The sequence below is a fragment of the Hippoglossus hippoglossus genome, chromosome 6 (genome assembly GCF_009819705.1).
Source record: "Hippoglossus hippoglossus isolate fHipHip1 chromosome 6, fHipHip1.pri, whole genome shotgun sequence".
Taxonomy (NCBI): domain Eukaryota; kingdom Metazoa; phylum Chordata; class Actinopteri; order Pleuronectiformes; family Pleuronectidae; genus Hippoglossus; species Hippoglossus hippoglossus.
Genome location: NC_047156.1, coordinates 3,052,511 through 3,071,193, shown reverse-complemented (window position 1 = coordinate 3,071,193; position 18,683 = coordinate 3,052,511). Strand labels below are relative to the sequence as shown.

The 18,683-nt window shown below is 42.8% G+C and overlaps 3 protein-coding genes across 5 annotated transcripts; 2 read left to right on the top strand and 1 right to left on the bottom strand.

The window, feature by feature from the left end:
• Positions 1–2,228: 2,228 nt before the first annotated feature.
• Positions 2,229–6,549, top strand: lcat (lecithin-cholesterol acyltransferase). Its single transcript, XM_034588519.1, has 7 exons — positions 2,229–2,599; positions 3,702–3,858; positions 4,117–4,232; positions 4,363–4,458; positions 4,909–5,133; positions 5,297–5,492; positions 5,798–6,549. The coding sequence occupies exons 1-7, from the start codon at positions 2,449–2,451 to the stop codon at positions 6,159–6,161; spliced, it is 1,305 nt and encodes a 434-aa protein (XP_034444410.1). The 5' UTR covers positions 2,229–2,448; the 3' UTR covers positions 6,162–6,549.
• Positions 6,550–8,178: 1,629 nt separating this feature from the next.
• pla2g15 (phospholipase A2, group XV) lies at positions 8,179–15,524 on the top strand. The gene is made up of 7 exons (XM_034588520.1): positions 8,179–8,514; positions 9,942–10,098; positions 11,768–11,886; positions 12,072–12,170; positions 12,540–12,764; positions 13,027–13,139; positions 13,523–15,524. Exons 1-7 carry the CDS (start codon positions 8,361–8,363, stop codon positions 13,922–13,924), a joined length of 1,269 nt encoding a protein of 422 aa, XP_034444411.1. The 5' UTR covers positions 8,179–8,360; the 3' UTR covers positions 13,925–15,524.
• usb1 (U6 snRNA biogenesis 1) lies at positions 14,876–18,542 on the bottom strand. Of its 3 annotated transcripts, XM_034588528.1 has the most exons (9): positions 18,525–18,542; positions 17,936–18,112; positions 17,407–17,546; positions 17,137–17,320; positions 16,763–16,816; positions 16,558–16,663; positions 16,223–16,303; positions 15,623–16,035; positions 14,876–15,589 (listed from the first exon to the last, which is right to left on the bottom strand). In XM_034588528.1, the coding sequence occupies exons 2-8, from the start codon at positions 18,109–18,111 to the stop codon at positions 15,928–15,930; spliced, it is 849 nt and encodes a 282-aa protein (XP_034444419.1). In that variant the 5' UTR covers position 18,112; positions 18,525–18,542; the 3' UTR covers positions 14,876–15,589; positions 15,623–15,927. The 3 variants fall into 3 exon arrangements, with proteins under 3 accessions (XP_034444419.1, XP_034444417.1, XP_034444418.1); XM_034588526.1 differs by lacking the exon at positions 18,525–18,542 and having other exon boundaries at positions 17,936–18,169; XM_034588527.1 differs by lacking the exon at positions 18,525–18,542 and having other exon boundaries at positions 15,635–16,035; positions 17,936–18,169.
• Between the last annotated feature and the right edge of the window lie 141 nt (positions 18,543–18,683).

Genomic DNA, 18,683 nt, shown 5'->3' with positions numbered 1-18,683 from the left:
GACGCAATAAACACGTCATCGTTATTATTCTCATAAGCAGCCGTTTGTTGGTGTGAATAAAAATCAGTTATCAGTTGACTGGATCTTAGTACCTTGAGATCCTTATTGTTCAGGAACTCGTCGACGATGGACTTGGACTTCCTCTCGATCTCCTCCTCAGACCAAGCAGGTTGCTCTGTCGTCTGGACAACAGGCTCAGGTTTCACTGATCATTTTTTTTATAATAACAACTAGTCCGTCAGCGCTGAAACAGAATGGTTACACAAGTAGTCTCTGTCTCTCAGTGACTGTATACAGAGATGATCAGTGACTGTATATAGAGATGATCAGTGACTGTATACAGAGATGATCAGTGACTGTATACAGAGATGATCAGTGACTGTATACAGAGATGATCAGTGACTGTATATAGAGATGATCAGTGACTGTATACAGAGATGATCAGTGACTGTATATAGAGATGATCAGTGACGGTATATAAAGATGATCAGTGACTGTATACAGAGATGATCAGTGACTGTATATAGAGATGATCAGTGACTGTATATAGAGATGATCAGTGACTGTATCCAGAGATGATCAGTGACTGTATATAAAGATGATCAGTGACTGTATATAGAGATGATCAGTGACTGTATATAGAGATGATCAGTGACTGTATACAGAGATGATCAGTGACTGTATACAGAGATGATCAGTGACTGTATATAGAGATGATCAGTGACTGTATATAGAGATAAGATAATTGACTTGTTTTAATATCTAATAAAAGAGATGAGACATTATCATTACATTACATTTCATTTAGGTGACGCTTTTATCCAAAGCAACTTACAATAAGTGCATTCAACCATGAGGGTACAAACCCAGAACAACAAGAATCAAGAAAGTACAATTTCTTCAAAAAAGCAAAACTACAAAGTGCTATAAGTAAGTGCCATTTTAAGTGCTACTAAATTGTTAGTTTTATTCAAGGTATAGTCGGAAGAGGTGTGTTTTTAGTTTGCGGCGGAAGATGTATCAAGTGTAAACCATCTTCTTCCCAAGGGATCTACAATTTGAAATGGAGTCAGTGAATCTCACACTGAGCAGGAAGCTGTTCCAGACACGATTCGGCCGTAACTGAAAAAGTTTCCCTCCAAGTTTCCCTGGAAACCTTTGTTTTTCAGTTTGGTTGCTGGTACAACTAAAGGTTTTTGATCAGCTGATCTCAGGCGCCTGGCTGGGCTGTAAGTAAAACAAAAAGAAAGACAAAGCTATAATACATCCTGAAACCAAACTGTGGATGTCCTGGTTGTTAATAAGAATTTTAAATATATTCTAAATGTAATAGGGGAATGCTACAAAAACTGAGGTGATATTACAAGAGCTTCTGGAGTGAAATATGTTTTTTGCTGTCACAATAAAAATTTATGCCCTGTGGACTAATGAAGGGATTATAACCATAATCAGTTTCCTGCTGAGGCCTCCTACGTTACTGCTGCTGCTCTGTAACCATGGCAACAGTGAGACGTGATGACGTTTCAACATGCTGCCTTCATGTGCTGCCAGGATCTTTTTAGTTTTCGGTTTAATTTGGGTATTTTGTGGCTAAACTAGACACACGGGGCAGGTTAAATCGTATATTTAAAGGTTGAAAGAAAATGAAAGAGTTGATTATTAATTGCAACCCGTAACAATTAGTATTACACATTTCTTCCTCTTACTTGTGGGTCTGTAGAATTAAAAAGGTTTTTGCATTATTTTCTGGAACATAATACTCAAATACAAATAAGTTTATAATCTGATATCATAGTCTGTGTTATTCTTGAAAACAATCGTTATTTCCTCATTAAAGCTCTGAAAGTTTGGGGTTTACGAGGAGCTTGAACGCAGCACCAGCGGAGAGTAGTCTGTTGTTTCGGCCTCTCACAGCTGGAACAGAACTTTTCTTTATGTAAGTATATTATTTATTTATTTATACTGTAAATACAACATCTGTTTTTATTTAACCAGAACTGTAAAGTCAGTGCACATTAAACATTAAACATCTGTTGATAAATGTTTTTCTTGGGAAAAACAGCTGTTTTTTGTGTGAGAATAAATCTCCTCTTGTCAGTGCTCCCTGTCAATCATTGACAATGTGTTGTGAGAATAAATACGTGTGATTGTGAAGAATCAATAGGGCAACGAGTAAACCTGAGTCTACGCGTTTTATTGGTCCGTTTGTCCGCGTGAGTGTGCGTGTGGGCGTGCGCGTGGGCTGATGAATATTTGGCTTGTTATTCGGTGTGCGTGCAGCAACAGTTTCACTCAGGTCAAACATGCTGTGACTCTCTGACCCGGAGCGGATACAGTTCTACAGGGGACCAGGTGATAAAGGTCTGATCTTCCTCCTCCTCCTCCTCTTCCTCCTCCTCGTCCTACAGACCGACCCTGTCATTCATTCATTGGCTGGTGGAAGGAATCATGGTCTCCTCTGTGCACCTCTGCTCGGTGCTGCTGGTTGGGATCCTGCTGGTCCTTCATCACTCCTCAGGGTTCTGGATTGTAAATGTTGTGTTCCCGCCCAACGCCAAAACCAGAGTCCTGAGCAACAGCACTCCGCCACTCATCATCGGTAAGTGTGTGTCTGAATGGGCCCCTGAAACACCATGTGTCACCTGGGCTGTTTTCATTGAAAATCTATTTGGAAATATGCACCAAAAAAATGTAGCACCAACCGACAAGGTCTTTAATTTACCTACCTAGCTACTTATAGATCGACTGACCAACCTACCCACTGATCTACATACCTATAGACTGACTGACCAACTGACCGACCAACCTACCTGCCTACCCACCTACCTACCTACCTGCCTACCTACTGATCTACATACCTATAGACAGACAGACCAACTGACCCACCTACCTACCTGCCTACCGATCTACCTACCCAAAGACCGACTGACGGGCCGATCAACTTACTGACCTACCTACGAATCTACACACCTACTGACCTATCTACCTACCTACCTACCGATGGATCTACATGCCTAATGACCGACTAACCAACTGAACGAGCAACCTACCTACCTATAAACCGACTGACCAACTGATCCACTTACCGACCTACCAAACTCCTGACCTATCTCTCTCTCTCTCTCTCTCTCTCTCTCTCTCTCTCTCTCTCTCTCTCTCTCTCTCTCTCTATCTATCTCTCTCTCTCTCTCTCTCTCTCTATCCGACTGTGTATTGATGTCCAAGCAGTGTGTGTGTGTTACACTCTGTACATTCGACCCTGTACGTTACTGTTTGTGTCCTTCTTATCTACACTCAGGGTTTAAAGGCACAAAGGGCCAAAACATGACAGAGGGTTCATGCTCCGCACTTCAGCTGTTTGGGTTTTACTCTGTCCAGCTTTGTAAAGACCATGAATGTTTCCATGAAACCAATTTTCCGGTCATTCCTCAATGTTACTGCACAGATCCTGGCTCCAAATGTGCAAGATGGCAACGATCACATACAGGATATGTTGGCTCCATTTCTAAAAAGTGAAGGAAGTTAAGATGTGTCGTCCATCTTTATTTGGGACACACGTTGGGAGAAACTGACCCACAGTTTACTTAATCTTTCTCTCTGATGTGATTTATATATATATGTGTGTGTGTGTGTGTGTGTGTGTGTGTGTGTGTGTGTGTGTGTGTGTGTGTGTGTGTGTGTGTGTGTGTGTGTGTGTCCAGTACCAGGGAACTTGGGGAACCGCCTGGAGGCCAAGTTAAACAAACCCACGCTGGTCAGCTGGATGTGCTACAAGAAAACTGAACACTGGTTCCCCCTGTGGATCGACCTCAACATGTTCATGCCGATAGGTGTAGACTGCTGGATTGATAACATTAGGTAACACTGATTGACCCTTAATGTCCGTCCTCTATCTCTATTACCTTTCACCCTCAAGCTGCTGAATGAAACATTTCCCTTTGCTCCACATCTGTGTTTTTCCAGGGGCGACAGCAGATGTTGTGTAATATTTCCTGACCCTTACTCAGAAATTGAAGTCGTTCAAATTCTTATTCTTTGTCAGATAATATGAAAGTCACATTGCAGAAGACTTTTTGATCAGGTGGATTAGTATGAATGTCCATGTGTGTGTCCTAGACTTGTTTACGACAGGACGAGCCGGCGGTCATCTAACTCACCGGGGGTGCAGGTGCGAGTCCCAGGATTTGGGCAGACGTTTCCCATCGAGTTTCTTGACTATAACAAACTGGCCGGTGAGAGAAACACTTGTGTACTGGTGGATTAACAGGGGGGGGGTTTGTGGTTTCTGACATATTTACATGAATTTGTTTGATAAATGACAAAAGATCTCACAAACATTTTGCTGGGTTTTTTCTCTTGCAGGTTATTTTTACACGATGGTTCAACATCTGGTCAACGTGGGCTACACACGAAATGAGACCATCCGAGGAGCACCGTACGACTGGAGACTAGCTCCTAGTAAGGGACATAAACACTCACACACACACACACTCGTTATTACCGGTTTATTGAAAAGTCATCACACGTCTCAACCAGAGGAAATATGTCTCATAAATATAAACATATTGATTTGTGCAGCTTGCAATCAGAATTAAAATCTCAGTAAATGATGCAAACCCACAGAAGATTATGAACCTATGATCTAAATTCAGAAATCTAGCAACTTCAGACAACAATGTGTTTTTCTAAAGAGTTGGTGGAGACCAAAACTTTGCTAAAAGAAGAAAAAGTGTTGCTTTTTGTGCTTTATGTAAACAGGCAGCCATGTGTTGCCAGTAATAGCCACATAGCAATTACTGTGGGTTTCTCCATCTTGTTGTGACATTCTAGATGATAATAAGGAGGAGGAATACCTTGAGTGTACTTTTACTTATTAAAGTCCCTGCCTCCTGTCACCTCTCCTCGTAGATGAGAATGAAGAGTATCTCACGAAGCTGAAATACCTGGTGGAGGAGATGTACGACCAGTACCAGCATCCTGTTTACCTGCTGGGACACAGCATGGGCTGCCACTACGTCCTCTACTTCCTCAACCACCAGCCTCAGGCCTGGAAGGACAAGTTCATCAGGGGCTTCATCTCCCTGGGAGCTCCATGGGGGGGCGCTGTTAAAGCACTTAGGGTCATGGCATCAGGTAACGTAAAGTACCAGGAGCAGATTACAATACAATAGAAGACAATCTGTACTAGCTCTAACTACCTGGACCCTGGTTTGATTCAGTATTTCATATTTGATTTATTCATTCGTGCATGTTTTGCACATTGGAAACTTCTTCCTTATGTGTGTTTTCACCGCAGGAGAGAACGACGGCATCCCGATGATTTCCAACATCAAGATCCGTGAGGAGCAGAGGATGACAACAACGAATCCCTGGATGCTGCCGTCTGACAAAGCCTGGCCCAAGGACCACGTGTTCATCTCCACGCCGACCCTCAACTACACCAACCAGAACTATCACCAATTCTTCAAGGACATCAGCTTTGAGGATGGCTGGTAAATAACGGCTTTGATATTATTGCGTTTGAAACCTTTCATGGCTCTCGAGGAAGCTGTGGAAATCGAATCAGTTACCTTATGTGATGTCACTTGAGTCTACATTGGTTGAAGTTGGAAACTACTGCCAGACTCTTTTCAGGTCACTATAGAGCTGAAGGGAACTGCAATATAATGATAAGTGATAATCTTCTGAGGGTTCGTCACTAGAATCGACCATTTCAACGATCATAAAAACAAAAGTCATAACATAAGCTGTCATCCTCTTCATTTAATAAACCCCTCATCCCCCCTGTTGTTTTCAGGTACATGTGGGAGGACACCAAGAACCTCACGGGCGATCTCATCCCACCTGGTGTGGAGGTGTGGTGTATGTACGGCGTGGGGCTTCCCACTCCGATAACGTACATTTACGACGAGGATTTTCCCAACGTAGACCCGGTGGACTTTGTTTATGCTGATGGGGACAACACGGTGGACAGCTTCAGCATGAGCCTGTGCAAGCGTTGGGTGGGGCAGCAGGAGAAGCCCGTCCACGTGACGGAGTACAGAGGCTTGACCCACCTGGATATTGTGTTCCACGAAAAGGTGATCAACCAAATCCAGAACATCCTGGAGGGCAAATCAGACACACCCGAAGAAGTAGATGTCCGATTTGGAACTGAGTAGCAAATAAAGGCAAAACCCGACACATCCACACACACTGTAGCTCCTACATGTTTAAACACCCCCGTCATGGTCCATGTTAGTGCAACAAACTAATCTGGACTTGTAACTTGTCCCTGACCCCCCCAGCAGATAACTGTGACCCCCTTATCTAAACTGTATGCTTAGTTTAACTGTTTATTTATGTTCCATAGTCTATTTTGTTGTGTCTAACCCACACAGTCTGTTGTTTAACCTTATATCTGGTGGCAGTCATGGTCAGATATACAGTGTTAAACATCATTATAGTTACAAACATAGAAATAAGGTTATTTCAAATGATGCTTTCTTTCTTTCTGTTTTTGTATGTGTATTATTTACATACAACTCTAAAATAAATACACAATCATGATTTGTTTACTTTTGATAGATGGTGAGTAAATCATCGCTTCCTTATTATATACAAATACACACACAAACACACACATACACAAGGGTAAGGCCTATATATATATATATATATGACGTGCAGCGTGGTGGTGTGGTGGTTAACACTGGTACCTGAGAGACAGAAGGTTCCTGGATTCAATTCATGGTTCCATGTGCATGTTTCCTCATGTCTGCTTTCAGTGTAGCTATTAAATGTTAAAATAAATAGCTTGCCACACACACACACACACACACACACAAGCACACACACACACACACACACACACACACACACACACACACACACACACACACACACACACACACACACACACACAGCAAGGGACAGATAAAATTGATTATAAATGCTCTCTATTGTTCATAAGATTGACAAAGAAGGAAAGAAAAGACATCACTGTATATGACATCATTGCAATATTTCTGTTAGGATTTATACATTTTTAGATGTATGTAAAAAAAATGAAAAGGTGATCATCAAATGATGTTGCTTGTTTAAACCAGTGATGTTAAACTATACATTTGATCGTACAAGTAAAATGTTGCTTTGTAAACATGTTATAATAAAAGATCTATGGTACCAAAGGTCAGCTGTGGTCAGTGATCCAGTGCAATGTGTACATTTGCAAGTGTCAGTGTGTTGAGTTCTCTCGACCACCGTATAAACCAGACCACTGTGAATTCATCCACGTGCAGAGGAATGCTTCCACATGCAATACAAATAAAAGGTTTCCTTTATTTTTCCTCAAATTAAGTTAATGTATGTGTTCACGTGCTCGTGCAATAAAGTTGATCATGTTTCCAAATGCTCAAAAGCCACCAATGCAACGGCACCAGGCAGAGACAAGAGAACTAAGAATTTCATTGCATTGATAACTTGTTTATTTCTGCATAATGACAATAAAGCCTTTGAACCCTTGAGCCTTGTCCTTACAAGAGTACGTTCCTTTGTGGGGGAGTTGGACCTCGTTTAATGTAAAGTAACAACAGCAGCACTTTACTCTCCTCCACACTGGTCATCTACTAACAGGACAAGCTTCCTGCTCCTCACTCTCCTGTGACACAACAAGAAGCCAGAAAGGCCCTAAGACGAAGGTAAAGGTGAAAGAACTAGAGGCAGATTCAACACATCACTACTCCTGTTTTCATGACATATTTAGACTGTATTTGTCATGTGCACAACGATTACATACATAACCCTAACCCTAACCCGTTGACAGTGAAATTCATGGGTCACAGGCTCCTTCTAAATGTTCAAAAATATTAAAATATAAAACAAAAGTAATACAATAAAAAATACACCTACAATATAAATTATAAGAAAAATATATACAACAGAGTATAATGGACTGAGCAGAATGAATGAATGTGTAAACATAAATATGTAAATAACTTAACTGTAAACATTATTAACACCTTTTTGGTAAACTAACATAAACACATAAATTAACTTTCATCGTAACACAAAGAGGAAGATTAAAAAATAAAATAAAACCCAGTTGGTGTAAATATCATCCTCTGTTCGACTACATCTAATCTCGATGACTTTTGCCTTGATCGCAGGAGCCGTCTCCCCGGATCGACTGCTCTGCGATCTGTTGAGGACCTCGTGACCTGCGCTCTCCGGCGCTCGTCAGAGATTTGATTGTGTAGATTGTGTTGATTGTGTTGAAGGAGAAAACAAACACGGCAGACGGACACACGCACACACACACTCACACAGCTGGACCCTCCGGAGAGGCGCCATGGCCGTGGGGCGATGAGACAGCGGGAGTCATGGCGGGTCGGCAGCGGATAACCTCTTCGCTCTCTGCGCTGCTGCAGCTCGGCTTGTTGCTGCCGCTGCTGTCGGGTCTCAGCGGCGGGACTCCGCTGGAGCGATGTCCCGGAGGAAGGTCGTGTGGGCCGGCGAGACCCCCCGTGGTCCTCGGTGAGTGCCCCCCCCCCCTGCGTCTCTGCATCTTCTCACCTTTTCATCCATCACCTGGTTGTTGCGCAACTTGTTGTCATCCCTCAGCTGGAGTCACATCCAATCTGAGCCAAACTCCCATTAGCGATATAACACGTTTAACTCCGCTTCGTGGTTACACGTGTGACACGGACCGCAGAGCAACAACAACAGTGTTGTGTGGTGGCGCCTGAGCTACACTTCCATTCGGCTCGTTCAGATCCACCCAGGCTGTTTGTATATTTAGTCAATTTAACTTTGTAACACGTTTGGCCTGTCCGCTCCCACAATGTCCATCCAGTAGCCGGTTGGACGTTGTGTTGCTTTTTAGGGTAAAACACGTAAATGTGTGTGTTTGTGTTTTGTGTTTGGGTCGCGACCGGTGATGGGAAATGTGCTCAGTCATTGTTTGTTTCCACCACCGCTTCTAATGGAGGTTGAATTATTCAGCTGGTTTCTTCAGAGGAGTTCGGCTGCAAGTCGGTTCGTAAACAGAAAGTGTGCGTGTGTGTGCGTGTGCGCGTGAGACTCTGGTCATATGACTGATCCGCAACAGATTGTCCAGCAGGGAAGTTTTCTCTGGTTACTGTGGGAATCTCTGTGTAATTAAACAATAAAGTTTTATGTGGAATTTTTAAAAAGTCCAGGTTAGGAGTTAAACCTGAACCCGTGTGTTTTATAACTTCTGCCATTCTTCTTCCACACCTTCACAATAAGGGTCTCGAGTTTAGAAGAAGCCTTATCTGTGTTTGTTAGTTCCAGCCTCAGCTGCTGTGATAAGAGTCTGTAGCAGCCCCCCCCCCCCCCCCCCCCCCCCCCAAACAACCAGTGTCTGTGGATGAACCACACGTTTACACACTTGTGCAGAAAGTGTCTCAACACATGATGCAGTGAATTCCTCCACATCCTGCAGTGAGACTCAGGCACAGTTGTTTTTCTGTGTGAAGATGAAGGTGACTTGTTCTTAACCGCTTGCATCACATTTAACAGCTTGCATCACGGTGCTGCTGCAACGAACCCGGGTCCCGGCAGGTCTAAGAACGTTAGGGTCACGGAACGATGCTACAACAACACTGTAACGCAACGTCCTTGTGTTTGCTTTAATGTTTCAGGTTGTGTAAGAGGAAAAGTCAAAGAGTCACTCAATCGTTAGGATTCATCTCAGGGACCTTGTTTTAAAAACCCAGCAGAGGATAGAGAACCATTAGTGTAGATGATTGACTGAATTATCTTCACTGGCTCTTCTGAGAACCGTGAGCGTGGCTCCATAGCAACGGGTCAAAACTCTGCACACTGATCTACATGCCTCCCCTCCCTCTTCAGCTTTCGCTAATTGCATACGGTGTCTCTGTTATGATCTGTTTCCTGTGACTTGGCCGTAACCCTGCGCTCACGTTGCCCCGTTGCAGTTCCCGGGGACCTGGGGAACCAGTTGGAGGCGAAGCTGGATAAACCCAGTGTGGTTCATTACATCTGCTACAAGAAGACCGACACCTTCTTCACCCTGTGGCTCAACCTGGAGCTGCTGGTCCCGGTGGCCATCGACTGCTGGATCGACAACATCAGGTACGAGTCGGTCTGTGTGTTTACATACAGTCATCGAGGAGGGAGGCTTCATCAGCCACTGATCAACTCATCCGCCTCCGTGAACAAACACAAGATGAAAATATCTCCTTTTTCCCATTTACATAATCATTACTATTGAATAAGCTGTAGTTTTCTGTTGTGATCAAATATGTTTACAACTGATCCCTTTGTGGACGATATTTTCCTCCGCAAAGGACATTTAGTTTTTCGTCTGTGTGTTTGTTTCTTAGCAGGATTACGCAAAAACTACTCATCTGATTTCCATGAAATTCTAAGGAGGGTGGGGCCTGAACCCGAGGGAGATTTTAATGCGGACTGGATACAGGATTTTTATTTTCACTTTCTTCAAAAAGAACGACATGTTTGTTGGACTGATATTTATTTGTGTGCAGATCAAAGTAAAAATCCAGATCGAATGGATTTCAATGTGGTTTCATCAGGGGACTGTTGGGCCTCTACTCACGGCCGTTCTAGTTGATTTGACAAATTCCTCATTTCAGTAGGGTGGAGTCGTTAGGTGGGTTCAATGACCTGTTTGACTTTCTATGAACTCTAATCAACGCACTCGGGATAGACTGACCTTTTGAACCTTTCATTTATCGACAAGGTGGTGAAGGACACAGAGGGGGAGATAGGGTTCCTTTCATGTTTGTATGATGGACACTCGTATAACTGGCTGATCACATGATCACAAACAAAACATCTTTTATTCCAACTGCACAACAGCTCATTTAAAACTGACTAACGACCGTAACCATGTTTAGTTGAATTGATATTTTTCTGTTGATCGTATCAAAAACTGAATTTCTATTTTATTTTTAAGTTCAGGTAACGTATTGTTGGGGAAATTGTGAAATCATAACAATAACACCAACGTGTTTCTGACTAATTACAGCATTTCTCAATATTCCTCTTAGACATTTGTTCTGTACACTGCCTCCGTAATGTAATTTACACCATATCTGTCCAAAGTGTTTTTTTGTTTGTTTTGAAAGTCGATTTCCTTCTTCCTCTTGTTGGCAGCTGTGAGAACTCTGGGTCATTTTCAAGTCAGCTTCAGAAATCTGGAAAATTCCAGATTAGTCTCCAAAGATTAGAAATCCAGCTGAGTCATCGTCCGGGAAGGACAAACCTCTGCTCTAATGCACATGATGTGTAATTACCTAAAAGCTTGAGAACATGAGTAACAGACAACAAAGAATAAGTGGGTGTGAGATGAGAGTCCTGCTGCAGGTTCACACATGTTCCAGTGCATCAGGCTCCGTGGACACAGTAAAGGTTCAACTGTCTGTGTCACCTGTCGCAGTTTTAGTGAAATAACTTTAATACACTCAGGTAAAGCAAACTCTGAGCTCGATAAATTAAATAAATTACAGCCTCATGTGAATTTGTACTGGTTTATAAAATGGCAAAGAAAACAGTGTCCAGAGTCTATTTCTATCAATATTATATGTATATGTTTAAACTTTTTTTCCGGTTCACTTCTGCAGGTTTCTTCCCTCACTTCTGTATTTGTGGCACAACAGTGATTTAATACAGGAAGTAATTCAGTCTCCTTGTCTTAAAAATATGTGTGAGGTTCACCACAGCTGCAGAACTAAAAGGGATCGAACCCTCCTTGTGACAAAGTGTGTGTGTATGTGTGCAGGTTGATCTACAACAGGACCACACACAGCACCATGTCCCCTCCAGGAGTGGACATTCGTGTCCCGGGGTTTGGACAGACGTATCCCCTGGAGTACCTGGACCCCAGCAAACGCACTGTGGGTGAGTTGAAGACAAAACAGGAACTCAGAGAAGTTTTAAAATATCCTGTAGAAATGTCCGCACTTCTCGTGCTTCTGGTAAGAGACTAAAACGTGCAATGCTTATTTTTGTCTTTCTTGTCTCTGTGTGTGTGTGTGCGTGTGTGTCTGTGTGCGTGTGTGCGTGTGTGTCTGTGTGTCTCCTAGGCATGTATTTCTTTACAATAGTGCAAGCGCTGGAAGAGTGGGGATACACCAGAGACGATGACGTCAGAGGAGCTCCCTATGATTGGAGGAAAGCCCCGAGTAAACAAACACACAAACACACTCACACACACCTATGCCCCTGAAATATGAAAGATGAACCGTCACCTGTAAAACCTGAAGTACAACACACTGATCTCACAACAACTTGGTAAACCTGTCTGTGATTTGTGTGTTGAAGCTACCGACATATTTACAACACCCACACAAACATCCTGAGCAGAGAATGACATTTAATAAAAGTAACCAGGTGAGGTGATGGTCATTTTACCCATCAGGCCACGTTTTCACTTGGTTCACTGCTTTTATAGCTTCAGCATGATATTAGTAACGAGTGGTCTTTCACAGCAGGGTCAGTGGGGGTGAAATCTCTCCTCTCATCCCCTCTGTCGTTCTTTGTTCCTCCTCCAGATGAGAATAAAGAGTATTTCCTGGCGCTGCAGAAGATGATTGAAGAGATGGCAGAGAAAGCGGGGGGGCCCGTGGTGCTCATCGCTCACAGTATGGGCAACATGTACACCTTGTACTTCCTCAACCAGCAGCCTCAGGCCTGGAAGGACAAGTACATCAAAGCTTTCATCTGTCTGGGGCCCCCGTGGGCCGGCGTCGCCAAGACCCTGCGCGTCATCATCTCCGGTAAGAGGTGGACTCGGCACCTTCCTGCACACGTTGTGGGTTTTACAGGTGTTCAAAGCAAATGAGGTGAAACTCTCGCAGGAGACATAACATGTTTTGCTGCTGATACTTCCACATCACTGGGATGTCACATGAGTCATGTCATGTGTTTCAGGTACTGTTCATCTGGCATAATGAAACTCTGCTGGTTTCTGGGTCCTGGTCTCAGTTGGTTCTTCTCACTTTCACTTCTCTGTCTCTGGTTTCTTTTCCCCGTCTACAGGTGACAATAACCGCATCCCAGTGATCAGCCCGTTGAAGATTCGCGCCCAGCAACGTTCTGCTGTCTCCACCGCCTGGCTCCTCCCCTATGCCCACTCTTGGCTCAAAGATGAGGTGTGTGTGTGTGTGTGTGTGTGTGTGTGTGTGTGTGTGTGTACTTACTTCCTCCTGTGTGTGTCCACTTCCTCCCTCTACCCGTAAATTAAATTTAAAAAATCATGACGTTTAACCTTGTTTTTATAGCATCGAATAACTAATTAAAACTTAGTTGAGCTTTGACTTTTTCATTTGGTTCATCTGCTAACATGGAGGAGGTGGGTTTATAACCTATTCTGCAGCCAGCCACCAGGGGGTGATCAAGATGATTTGGCTTCACTTTTGGGCAGTGGTCATGTTGTCCGTCAGTCTATGATGTGAACATAACTTGTTCTTTATTAGCGTTTGATGTAAGTAACTGAATAAACCACTGAGACTTTATTGTCTTCGTCCTCCTGAAGGTCCTGGTGCAGACGCCCACCACCAACTACTCCTCACAGGACTACAAGCGTCTCTTCTCCGACATCGGGTTTGAGGACGGCTGGTTGATGCGTCAGGACACGGAGCCGCTGGTGGAGGACCTCACACCCCCCGGCGTGGCCATCCACTGCTTGTTCGGCAGCGGCATCGAGACATCCGAGGCCTTCCAATACTCGGACAAGTTCCCCGACGTGGAGCCCACGGTGGTGTTTGGCGACGGCGACGGGACGGTGAACCTGCGCAGCGCCGTCCAGTGCAAGCGGTGGGTGGGGAAACAGAAACAGCCCGTGACGCTGAAAGAGCTTCCGGGGAACGAACACGTGAACATGTTGTTGAACTTCACGACTGTGGCTTACATCAAGACCGTGCTGTTCCCCCCCTGATGCTGGAAGACGCTGAGGGACAGGGGGACGCCGCTGTAACTGACTTATCGTTTCTGTCTCTCTGAGCAGTGACCACCAAAATATCCCCTTATAACTGCCACAGTAAGAAAGTATTGAAAGTTTATAGTAGGATTACAGAATGACATTTTTCAATTAATTTTATAGCTGAAATTATACGATTTTATTTTAACGTCACGTTGTTTACTGTTGGTCACGCCGGAATATTGTGACTTTTTTTTATCTTTCTCAGAATTTGAACAACCTAAGATTTTACCTACATGTCAAAAAAACAGGGATGAATCAGGGTGCGAGCGGCTGCGTGAGTTATTATCAACATCAGGTCTTTTATCAGTGTTGTGAAAGAGATTCCTGTGACTCTAATGTTGTGAGGCTAAATGGTCAGGCACATATATATACATATATTTATCTTTTCTCTGTGCCACAGGCCACGTGTCAGTGCTTGTAATGTATTTGAATGGTTTAAAACGCACACTGTATATGAACGTGGACAACGCATCTCCTCTTCCTCCTGTCGTACAAAGATGAAGCTGAAATATTGTGGATTTGTGTGTCGGTATTTGTTGTCTGTGCCGTAGTGATCGTGGTGCGGAGCTTATGACCTGTACTGCAGCCAGCCACCAGGGGGTGATCAAGATCATTTGGCTTCACTATTTTTTTGAGCCATCACGTCGTCCATCTTTATATACAGTCTATTAATTTACCATCATTTCATTTCTCGTGATCTTTTTGTTGCATGTATTTGTTTTTCTTGCAGCCAAGCTGTAAGACCCCGATCGTCCTTGAACTGCCTTGTTTCTATTTTCGTTCGTGTTACATGAGCTGTTAACTTAAGGATTTAAACTATAAATTGGCAGAAAGTGCCTCTGTCCACACAGTTTTTTCATCTCTCTCTATAATCGATATATTTAGACTTTTCTCGACATGTTCTTCATCTCAGAGTGAACCAGGTGCCTCGACGGGGCTGGATTCACACAGGCATGAACGAGGGGACTTTTATTTCATATTGGATGTTATGTTTTCTCTCATTTCCTGTTTTAAACCATAGTCTGTAAATAAAGATGGACGACGCGGCTCCACTTCCTCCCGTTGAACAAGAATGAAACTGAAATATCTCTGATGAGAACGTTGTCCTCTTGGGCTGGTGGCTCCATTCAGAGTCAGTCTGCACAGAGTGATCGTGATGTGGAGGCTCCACCAATCACGAGTCAGTCTCAGCTGTCAATCATGAGGTCTCAGCCCGTTTTTTTAAAAGCAACAATCAATTAAAACCAAAGTTAATGGAAACATGAACAAACGTCCGAGTGATTAGAACCTAAAAATGACAAACCATCCCATCCACAGCCACTAGGGGTCGATCAAGATGATTTGGCTTCACTATAACGGGAGTTATCATGTCGTCCATCTTTAGTTACAATTGTACGTGATTCCTTGTCCTGGAAGAAATTCAGCCAGAATCTAATTCTCTTGAGTGATTGTCCTTGTGCCATCAACATAATCTAATCATCATATCTGCTGTGAACTATCGTGAGATTGTCTGTAATGAACGTGTTTTGCCTTCTACACAGTAAAATATCTCAAACTTTACACTCATGTTGTGCACGTTCTTTTGGGCTCATCTCTCGAACATGACATTTATCACTTTAACTAATGACAGTTAATGAGGCATTAGCGTGTTACACGTTATCACACGTGTCATTCTTCTCTAAAAGCTGGTTTCAGTCACATCACCATTTTTAGACATTAAACACAACTCATAACATTCAGATTGTCCAAACAAAAACAATGATACACTCAGTAGAAACTTTATTTACAGTCAGTGGTAAAATAATGCAGAAAATTACAATAACATTTATTCTTTCGGCCATTTCGCCTTGATTGTCTTTGCAGTTATTAAAGGAGATTTCTAAACACAGTGAGTAACAGTTGGAATGAGGATGGAAGTCAGTGACCTTTGACCTGAGAGGTTTCACTCTCGTCTGGTCTTATGGCTCCAGGGGGAAGCGGAAGGTTTTGTTTCCTGTCCTGCAGCGCAGCTCCACGCCGTCCAGCCTCAGGTGAAACGGTCCTTCTTCTCGTTCATCAACCACACACTTGAAGACAAGTATTTGAGAGTTTAAAAAAATAATTACAACTGAGATTCATGCTCAGTGGGACATTTTACACTTGAAAAATTGCTCATGTAGTATAGTATAACCCCAGGATTTGGAAATTACAAACAACAGGGACATTATATAAAAGGTTGTTGAGAGTTAACAAAGAAACAAAATGTCTCCGTACCTGCAGCTTCTGAATACATTCGTCCATCTTCTCCCTCATGTCTCCGACACACCAGGCCAGACTCACATGGAAAGACGGCTCCTGAAGAACAGATCAGAGGGAGCATGAGGTTTAAAGATGAACAAACTCCCCCTGATTCTTTTATTATGCTTTAAATAATCATCAAATGGCTGATTATTCTTTCTAAAACAAATCCTCCTGAACACTGCTGGGTATTGTCATGTAATACACATCCGTCCTGTTCCCGTAAACCAACATTAACACATACAAGAACATCCCAGTCACTATATTGACCCTGTAAAGAAAAATATTTGTTGTTGTTGTTGATCAGAGACCTTGTAAAAAGTGTCCAGGCGAAACTCTGTCATCGTTCTGTCCACAACTCGGACCACGTCCAACAGCTGAGTTTGACCAGAACACACTTCTATTCCCAAGAACGTCCTGTGGGACACAAAGAGACAGAATCACGTGTTGACATTAAAACAGGTCAAGCAGTGAATGGTCTGTGCTGCGCTGAGAAGGTAAAAGCTTTGACTGTACCTCGTCTTCTCAGCGTTACAATAAACCTTCAGTTTCCTCGCAGAGCAAACGAACCTGGCAGCGAGAAACACACGCTGGTGTCAGCAAGAATGAAAATGTCTCTTTCTTTCTTTACTGTTTTTATGCATCTTTTTAATTTAATTTGAATGCTTTTTCTTATTTATTTCCTGTTCTTTTAATTGACATTTTAACATGTTCTTATGTTTCCTAAAATCTGTTCTCTTCTTATTTGAATTTTTAACATGTTGAAAAGCACTTTGAGCTTCATTTCTTGTATGAAATGTGCTCTACAGATTAAATGTATTATTATTATTGACCCGTGTTTATCATTTTGCCCCTCGGGGATAATAAAGATAATCCTTCCTTTAACTGACTTTTTGCAGTGGGCCAGGTCTGCCCGGAGGCTCCGTGTAAAGGGCTGGATCCAGTGGTGTCTCAGCACCACCGTCTGGGACAGGCTGAGGTGGAACTCCTCCTGTTGGGTCAAATCCACCCCCCCGTCGCTCGCAGCGGAGAACAGCTCCTCCAGCACCTCCTCAAACTCCTCCTCAGGATGGTCTGAGGTGGAGAGGGGAGACCGAGAGACACCATGCATAAGAAACCAGATCTGAACATCCTGATTGATGAATGAGAACAAGTCTTACATGGTAAATAAACATAGGTGGCCCAGTTTCCTCTCTCGTGTCGGAAAGAGCGGATCCGTCCACCGTGGAGGGAACTGTCCTCCGTCTCTGGATCACCGTCCTCTGGGAACATGGACATGAGGGAACCAGGGACAGGAAGCCTGCAGGAAACACAGCAATAAGAATCATGAATGTATATACATATTTATATTTCCATGTGATGTCTCGTTCTTAATATAAGCTTAGGAATATTATCACAGTCTCAGTAGTTGAAGGTGTTCATGGGTGATGATGAATTGTCTTTTATTACCATTAATTCTTCATTTGTTTATGGATTTCTGTGTTATTAAGTGTTGTTTAAACTTTATATGTGTTTTAAACAGACGCTCGTCTTGGGGGAAACTTTGAAACTTCACATAAACATGAGCTGGGTGATGTGTACAGGTTGGAGCAGCATTACAGTTACACACACACACACACACACACACACACACACACACACACACACACACACACACACACACACACACACACACACACACACACACACCTTGTTTTGGTGACCTGTGGTTCAGCTCTGGGTTTCTTCCTCGCCGGGCAGCCATCCTCTCCTTCCTCTTCCTCTTCCTCCTCACGCGCAGGAGAAGCATCTTTGTGGGGAGCAGTCTCCTCCTGGTTGTCCTCCTCCTCCTCCTCCTCCGAGCTGCTGCTGTATCCCACCAACATCCTGCGGTCAAAGTAAATGTGGAAGAGACATGTTCCAGCAACTGGCTTGACTTGTTCCTGCGCTGAACTTCCGGTGTAAATATCCTGTTGCGATGATAAAATAGGTCCCAGTGAAACAACCGACACCGCGGATTAGTTCCCAATATAACAGGTTTTGCAATTAAACCAGAAAATATAATTTTTAACTATTTGACTTGTAAACACACAATAATACATTTTAAAACGCTATTATTATTATTTTTATTATTTACTCTTTGTTATTTTAGTTATATTCCGATAAAATGTAATTACTAATAACTAACGTAATCAATTTTAACCATAAACACAGTCACACATTTAGGAAAACTCATTGCTAATTATTATTATTATTATTTAATTTCTCTCTTTGATTTTAGTTATTTTCTGTTACTTACTGTTTATGTCTTATTATTCATTTTCATTGTTCCTTGGGGATTTGTGTTAATGACTCATTAACACGTGCTAATACATTTAGAAAAACTCTATTATTATTGTAAAATTGAAAGTTAAGTTCCTTTATGTCCTTAAGGTTTACAGTTAAGTTACTTACATAT